Source organism: Ostrinia furnacalis, unplaced genomic scaffold (assembly GCF_004193835.3).
Source record: "Ostrinia furnacalis isolate ACB-3 unplaced genomic scaffold, ASM419383v2 OfSCF1726, whole genome shotgun sequence".
NCBI lineage: Eukaryota > Metazoa > Arthropoda > Insecta > Lepidoptera > Crambidae > Ostrinia > Ostrinia furnacalis.
Genome location: NW_021131965.1, coordinates 162,367 through 170,627, shown reverse-complemented (window position 1 = coordinate 170,627; position 8,261 = coordinate 162,367). Strand labels below are relative to the sequence as shown.

The 8,261-nt window shown below is 39.6% G+C and overlaps 1 protein-coding gene across 1 annotated transcript; it reads left to right on the top strand.

Annotated features, from left to right (window-relative positions):
* Positions 1-2,160: 2,160 nt before the first annotated feature.
* On the top strand, positions 2,161-7,849 carry LOC114353511 (protein jim lovell). The gene is made up of 6 exons (XM_028305541.1): positions 2,161-2,557; positions 2,857-3,142; positions 3,496-3,851; positions 6,022-6,197; positions 6,619-6,747; positions 7,733-7,849. Exons 1-6 carry the CDS (start codon positions 2,266-2,268, stop codon positions 7,847-7,849), a joined length of 1,356 nt encoding a protein of 451 aa, XP_028161342.1. The 5' UTR covers positions 2,161-2,265.
* Positions 7,850-8,261: the final 412 nt, after the last annotated feature.

Below are 8,261 nucleotides of genomic sequence, written 5' to 3'. Positions count from 1 at the left end.
TGAAGCTATTAACTTATGTACTAGTATTTACTTTTACATAGCAAACACATAGACAGAGGGATGAAATGCGTAGCGGGGTGCGCTAAAAATCAATAACAAGTGAACTGCGCACGCGATGCGCAGCACCGCAGTCCGCGACGAAGCCGACGAGCGTAACCGAGGGGAGTGGGTCTATGAACTATGTATAAATACGTATTCACTGGCCCAAGTCCGGTGTTTTATAAGCTTTGTACTTTATGAACCGATTATATCATACCATCTATGCGAAACAAACGTAAAATTATGATTACTTTAGACATCATTTGGTCGTTGTCTTTCATTGATAGTAACTTTATTGATTACTTCCCGCAGGCAGCCATTACCACTGAGCAAGTAATTAACAAGAAAATAGTTATAACTTCCTACTTATCTCTAGCATACTACAGCACTAAGACACGCGGAATACACTTTACTTAGTTAAGTACCTATCTCTAAGTGCTAAAATGGTTTATCTGACCTTTCACTAAATTGAAAATGTCGGATGAATTTATTGACTCTAAATAACTACATTAAATACTTATTATATACGTAATGTATATAAAGGAAGGAAGTCAAAAGTTTTCTGCACCGAAATGTGGTCGTAATCGGGTGATGGTTGTAATCGGTGTGATAAAGCTCTTACGTGATTTGTAATTTTGTACCACCATGTTAGATGATGGGATGCTAATTTGAACTTGACTACATTAAATCCAAGGTGCAGGCTGGTTAACAAATCAAATAAATACACCTTAAGAAACCCATTGCAAGGTTGCAAATCGATACCGCGACACAACTGTCCATTCTAGGGTAGGTATAGCCGCCCATGCACTTTGATTACGCCTCCCTCGTATAAAAAGGGATGTTATGATGGGGTACAGTTACTCTAATCAAAATCTATAGTTTCAATTAAGTCATGCTTACCTAGTTTTTATCATATAAATAACGTAAATAGTTACCTAGCAAGGGTAGGGTAGAGTGTATGCGAAAAGGAAAACCCAGAAAATTTATTTTAAACATTCTGTATAAATTAGTCTGTTTTTAACTGTATATAATTTCATATTATGAAACATCTATACTTATTTCAAGTCATTAACAAACCATATCATTTCATTATTTACCGAATCGTAGGTAGGTACTTTACATAAAACAACTTTAATTAACAAAACAAACACTCAAATGATGAATATTATGATGATTGAAATCACAGAATTGGATTGTAATAATTATTACCTAATTAAACTACTTAGGTCGCTACTCGTAAAACTTGTGAACTCCAGTGCTACCTCCTTTTTTTTAAGTTTTTGAGTGGGTTACAAAATTAGCCCGACTAGGTAATCTAGGTAAAATAGATAATTTTAAATGATTTCATACAAAAATGACGCAACAAAGCTGCGTAGGCGTGGTTTCAAATGTTAATAGAACTACTTATTTATTGCGTCACTGAAATGCTGCCTGCTGCTGCCTACGCTCGTCATGTACCTAGCCTACGAAGTAGGTATGTATAGAGCTAGCTTTGTGAGACGGGCTCTCGGTATTTGCGCGTGAACAGGGTGGCGTTGGTGCAGGGCGGGCGCCGCCGGGCCGAGCGCCCCTCGACGCACGCGCGCCGCGAGCCGACGCTCTCCGGCGTGGATCGATCTGATAAACGCGCAACCCCGCTTTTCGAGTTAAATCAATACGAATTCCATCGATTTTCGCAGCCGCAGCCGCCGCACACCCGGCTGGAGGGTCGCACGCGGTGGTTGCGCGTATTACTTCTATATTTTATTTGCTTAGTAATTTGATAAATAATGACCATTTGAAAGTATGGGAAGATCACGGAAAACATTTTTATCGCATTTTATAAGTCGCGCTTTTTCAAGGTAATGTTTTATTATTATTGAATTCTTTTTTCAATTAAAAAAGTATTTCAATCGTTAATTTCCTGTTGCATTGTGCATTTATTGTACCAATTTCAATACTATTTCCGTTTCCTTTTTTCCGAAATAATTTTCTATTTCCGTATTTTTTTTTCATTCATACCATTTGTTCTCACTCGTATGTCGCGGACATTTTGTGAGTACGCGGACTCGCTCTAACTTTAGAAATTTTAACCAATTAGAAAGAGATAGAGCATTAGTGATTTCGTGAAGTGAGAAAGTGGTGAATCAGTGACGCTTCTTTTGTAAACATGTCGGTGTTTGAAGATGGAGGTTATAAAGTTTGTTTTTGATTTAGAAATGAGTGGTGAACGATGATGCGGGAAGAATGACGTCGACGGACACGTACCAGTTGAAATGGCACTCGCACAGCTCGCACCTGAACGGCTCCGTGGCGTCTTTGCTGCGCTCGGAGCGGTTTACGGATGTGGTGCTGTGCACCATGGATGGGTCTCAGATCCCGGCGCACAAGTTCATCCTGAGCTCGTGCAGTGTGTATTTGAGCTCGCTGTTCGAGGGCCAGCGCGCAGTGACCCGGATGGGCGGCATGCTGTACGTGGTGCTCCCTTCGGAGATATCTACGAAAGCGCTGAAGATTCTCGTGGAATACATGTATAAAGGTCAGTGTTTTAAGATTTCTAATTAGAAAGTACTGTGTTACAATTGCCGTTAATGTGTTACTTATTGTCTTTTAAAATTGTTTGTTTAAACTTGAAAAACTAACAAAACATGTCATCTTTATGAATGAACAGACAAATTCCAAATTGCTGCAATACAGTTTTAGGTCAAGTAGGTACTTTATATTCTTATTCTTCCTCAGTCCCTCATTAATGAGGATCACGCCCACTTTATGGTACTTTATAGTCATTAAAAATAATAGATTTGCCTAAATAATTAATAATGTATTTCATTGTTATAGGTGAAACAACCGTATCGAATGAAGTTTTAGACACTGTACTTAAAGCGGGCGAGGTGTTAAAGATCCGAGGCCTATGGAGGCAGACGGACGAGGCGGGCGGGGACTCTACCCCTGCAGAGAGGACCACAGCCCCCGCTGAGAGGACGGCCACTCCGACCAGCATGGCCTCTGCGAATAAACCAGCAGTCGCTAAGAAAGCAGACGAGTTGCAGCCGAAGATTACGGTGAAGAGGGATGACAAGCTGCTCAAGACCTTCACTCCTCTACAGAATCAGGGTGGTACTAGGTAAGTTTAATGACTATTCAATGATTATAATTCCGGTTTCCAGTTTTGTAATTTATTTTTGTCGTTTAATGTTGGTATTGTTGTAAAATTGGTCCACACAGCATCTACAAGAACTTCATTGAACCATTGATTGAACCAATAAAAATAATAAACATTAAAAATAACAGGCCATCTGGGCCAAACATAGATACTTTTTTTTTGTTACAAGAAATTATTATTTTTGATTCCTGTTTGATTTACCATTTAATATTTATTTGAGGAAATTGGGGAAGAGATTTTAGTAATTTATCTGAAGTTAGAAAAATTTTTTTGTTTAACTGTTTTTGCTCATTCAGAAAAAATATTTCACACAGGCCCATGTTCATCGGCCCGCCTAAGCTGGTATTTATCAAAACAACCGAAGGCGGCACCCAAGCGACATTACGTCCCGGCGGACCCAAAGGCCAGACTATACTAGTGGCACCGGCTCCTACGTCGTCTTCTGACGTGTCCACACTGACCACTGTCACGGCTACCACCACACCAGCCACTATGACTGTAGCGACCACAACTATAGCTGATGACTCCCCCGATGAAGCGCCTCCGCCGAGGATATTAAGAAGGCATGTAGCGGAACGGAAATATGGGAAGAAACAAAAGACTGCAAGCAATACGGACAACGAGGAAGCCAAGGAGGAGGACGCTCAGGACAATGTTTCGGTATCGTCAAGTGAGTATTGAATATCATTTAGTTTTTGAACGTTTTTTAAGTAAATATTGTTACTTGTGTATTTCTGTATTTATTTAAAGTCTTAATGCTAGAGATGAAACGGATATCCGGTAACTATCCGGTAGGCCGGATATCCGGCCTAAATTTACTATCCGGCCGGATACCGGATAGTAGCTCACTATCCGGCCTGATACCGGATATTAAAAAACTACGACAATTTCCTATTAATAAAATGAAATACATTAATCTTTGAGGTAAATATCAATAAAATGGCTTATAATAATGACGGCTTTTATTTAAAGTCCAAAAAGTTACAAAAAAGCCATATTAAGGCCTTTCAAAAAACTAATTTCTTTTTCTGGACTATTCAGTATTCACTCTAATGACGAATACATAAATAAGTAAATATCTGTTTGTCGAAATATTGCCAAGGCGATCTTTTTTTCACTGATGGTCTGATGACATGATGCATGCGTTATTCTTATTATTATTAGTAGTTCGCTATTCAACCACACACTCACGATAGCAACCGAAATCGCCCGAATTGATCTGCCCCCTAGACAAGTGGCAAAATCTGACATTCTACTCGGACGGATTCGATTTTCGAAAAGTGTGACTAGTCTACTAAAATAGACCCACTGATCGCGTTCGAAGCACCTGTGCGGCGCTAAACTCGTCACGACATGAAACGAGACAATGGGCCAACTATCCGGCCGCCGGATATCCGGCTATCCGGCCTACCAGCTGGCCGGATATCCGGTATCCGGTATCCGGCCAAACAACTATCCGTTTCATCTCTACTTAATGCCCACAATATCATAGTACAAAAAGCGAACCTGAAGCCATATTTTGGCATTCTCTTCCAGTCAAACTTTGATCCAACTAGCCAAAAAAAATATGATTATATTCGAATAAAAAGGGTTATGCCCACTTAGTATGGGACCTTTGGCCTGAGGTGGACAGACATTACAGCATGTAATTTGTTATTTATTAAATAGTCTATACCAGTAAGAAACAGAATATAAATATCATTTTGTATCCAAGTCCTTAAAAAAATTTTTTTTGGCTAAGACTAGAAAGGTCAGAAGCAAAATAAAACACCATTTTTTTTATTATTATTATTTTAATCTGACTCATGGGTCAATAAAATATTGTCTAGGAACTAGGCAGGTGGAAATACATGTTCCTGATACCTTGCCCAGCTCAAAAACCACTAAATTGTCATAACATGAGCACAGCGACCTACTGTTATTCGGCCAATATAAGGGCAAATGAATCCTCGTCCCATCATGTGTTTGTTGGGGCTCCACAGCATATGTAGCAGCTCGATCAGCTCACTGCCATCAGGGATGACATATTTGGTCAGATCCCCGCAGCTGAAACAAAGAAATTAATTATGGTATCATTCAAAATTCATTCTTTAAGATATTGAGATGTGANGCCATCGGGAAGGGAAGCATCGAGGACCATGGTCAAAAAAATAAAGTCGTCAAAAGGGAAACTTATTACAACACTCTTCTGCTTTTATTTTGGCAAAGACTTGGTTTTGAGAACTAAACAACACACGATGAAAAATACAAAACAAAGCGAATGACAGATTACAGCTGTGACAATATTTTCAGTGTTGCCATGCTAATAATGTGGTGATGAATAAAAATAATCGATATAAAAATCGATTGTATTTTTTCATGACTCGAAATAAGGAGTATAATAAGGTGTGTGTGAAATAAGGTTTCATTTAGTTATTTAAATATTTTTGGTAGTGTTATTGGAATATTAAAAAGGTTTTTTAAATGTCATTTTAATGAATACGTATTTAAAAAAATACTAATTGTCATAGTCGAAAAACAATCGATATGAATCGATTCTTACCGATAAGATTCATTTTGGCAACACTGAATTGAGTGTTAAAGACAGGAAGTTGTAATTATCACATAAAGTACTATTTAAATTGGATTTTTATAAAGGCAAATTGATACAAAGTTACACTAAGTGAATACTTTAAAAATTAATTAAAAAATTTTGGCAAATTCATATTTTCATTAGCAGCTTGTCCATGCCAGGCCAGAAATGAACATTGTCCTTTGTGTTTCGCTCCTGAACTTTAAATCTTTAGTTTTATCAGCATAATATAAATGTGGATTGACATATAAAAATATTTTTTCTGCAGAAAAATCATCTCAAAGCACCATAGAAACAACAACGGAGGTGCAAATCAAAGACGAGCCAGACTGGGACGCCAGCAGCATAGAGGAGGAAGAACGCTCCATCGCCGAGATGTTCCAGGCAGAGATGAGCGTCAAGACTGAACCCGTTGAGGAAATGGACATTGAGGAAGAGAGCTTGGTAAGTTCAAATTCAAATAGTACATAGGCCCTTTCCAGGGTTCTTATTAAGGTGGTAGATGGATTTATTACTTGCTCTTGACTGCAATTTGTGCCCTGAAGACTATAATATTTTAGGAATACTGACATAGACAGGTGCACATTCCTTGCAATGAGAGGTATTTTTTGCAAAGTTCAGCAGAGTCGTATATGACCACCCCTACTCTTCACTACAAAGGCGACTAAGGAACAAAATACGCGAAAATCAATCCACTCCAACACTCAACCAGCATGGGTAGTGTAGGCCAAGCCATCTATTTGCTTCTGGTAGAGATCAGAAACTAAATTACCTGATGATAATGGCTGTTTTATTTTGATGAAGTAATTTTTTTTTTCGACCTAAGTGAGCGTTACGTGAGTGCGTTAAAACAATGTGCTTGCAGATCTACAGCCCGCTGGCGTGCGAGCTGTGCGCGGAGGTGTTCACGGTGCCGGCCGCGTGGGTGCGCCACGTGCAGGCGCACGCGCGCTCCAGCGAGCCGCACTCGCGCAAGCGCAAGCACCGCTCGCCGGTCAGTATGCTATAAAATAAATCTAATAAAGAATCACGCAAATAAAGAAATTTGATTTGATTCACGGGATTTATCAATATCTATTTTAACGGTAAATAAAATATTTACCCTCCCGACGTTTCGGCTCGGTTGCACGAGTCATGGTCGCGGGCAGACTGAAGAGATGCGTGATGATGAGTATGCTATATTATTTAATTAGAAGAAAATTTAGGCTGAGTTGCACCACCTAACTATGACCGTAACTATAATGATAACCGGTGCTTTTTTTATGGAGTTTGACAGATTTTTGACGTTTGTCAAAGTTAAAGTAAGATGGTGCAACCCAGCCATAATGAAGGCTACTGACAACGCCACACTTGTAGCGGAGTTTTGGGCTGACACTGTATAATGTTTGTTGTCGACGCTACAAGAAGAAGAAGTATGCAACAATTTTTCGATCCCACAGCTCCCTGTCTTACTATACGACTCCTCAACCTTCCTGCATATTTGGAAAATCTCCTGCCTGATTGTATAATCTTCTGTTACGTTTAACAGCAACACTACAGGATTGATCAGCTAGTCTCTGAGAGCTCTTTTCCGATTAACAGCTCCTCCCTGACAGTTGCTGTCCGATTAAACAGCTCTTATTTGATTGAATAGCCCTCCTCAACAGCTCTTGTCCGAATAGACAATTCTTCTCTGACTGTTCTTTTCCGATTGAACAGCTTCTTCCTATATGATGTCTTTTGTTTTAGGTATTTTGCTCAGATTACCTTTAAATACAAATTTCTCAAAAGACCTACATTGTGTAAAAGCTGCGCACGTGATATTAGCAGAACAGTGTGCCCTGTGGCGAAAATACACAAATTCATCGCCATTAATAAAAGAAGAACTTGGAATCAACCAAAAAGAAGAAGATTCTTCCTAAGAACACTATCCTACTAATCCCACCAATACCTTTTCCAAGACATTCAAGACTAGTAGCTAACGTCTTCTAATCTTCCAGAGCGATGACACCGAAGAGACAATGGCATTACTTCGCTGCGACCTCTGCCAGAAACACTTCCCCAACCCCGGCGAGTGGGTGCGACATATCCAGAGCACGCACACAGAATCAGGTTAGTACATACTGCAGTTTTACTTCTGATTGTACTATACTCACTCTTATTACAAACTAGCTTTCCGCCCGCGGCTTCGTACGCGTGGATCCCGTTTTACCCCCTTAGGGGTGGAGTTTCGTAAAATCCTTTCTTAGCGGATGCCTACGTCATAACATTCTACCTGCATGCCAAATTTCAGCCCAATCCGTCCAGTGGTTTGGGCTGTGCGTTGATAGATCACTATGTCAGTCACCTTTGAGTTTTATACACCACTACATTTTTATCACCGAAAAAAAAATTCTGGGTAATGAGTTATTGATACTGATCCTATTTATGCAAAAAAAAAGTAAAATAAAGCTACTCAAAATTTCATCCCAAAATTGGTAATATTTGGACTTAGAGGTGGGCGCCACGCCGGCGCGCCGCCGCCGCCGC

Coding starts and splice junctions, on each gene's coding strand:
- LOC114353511 (XM_028305541.1), top strand. CDS start 2,266: ATGACGTCGACGGACACGTACCAGTTGAAATGGCACTCGCACAGCTCG. Junction 2,558..2,856: donor CGTGGAATACATGTATAAAG/GTCAGTGTTTTA, acceptor TCATTGTTATAG/GTGAAACAACCGTATCGAAT. Junction 3,852..6,021: donor CAATGTTTCGGTATCGTCAA/GTGAGTATTGAA, acceptor TTTTTTCTGCAG/AAAAATCATCTCAAAGCACC.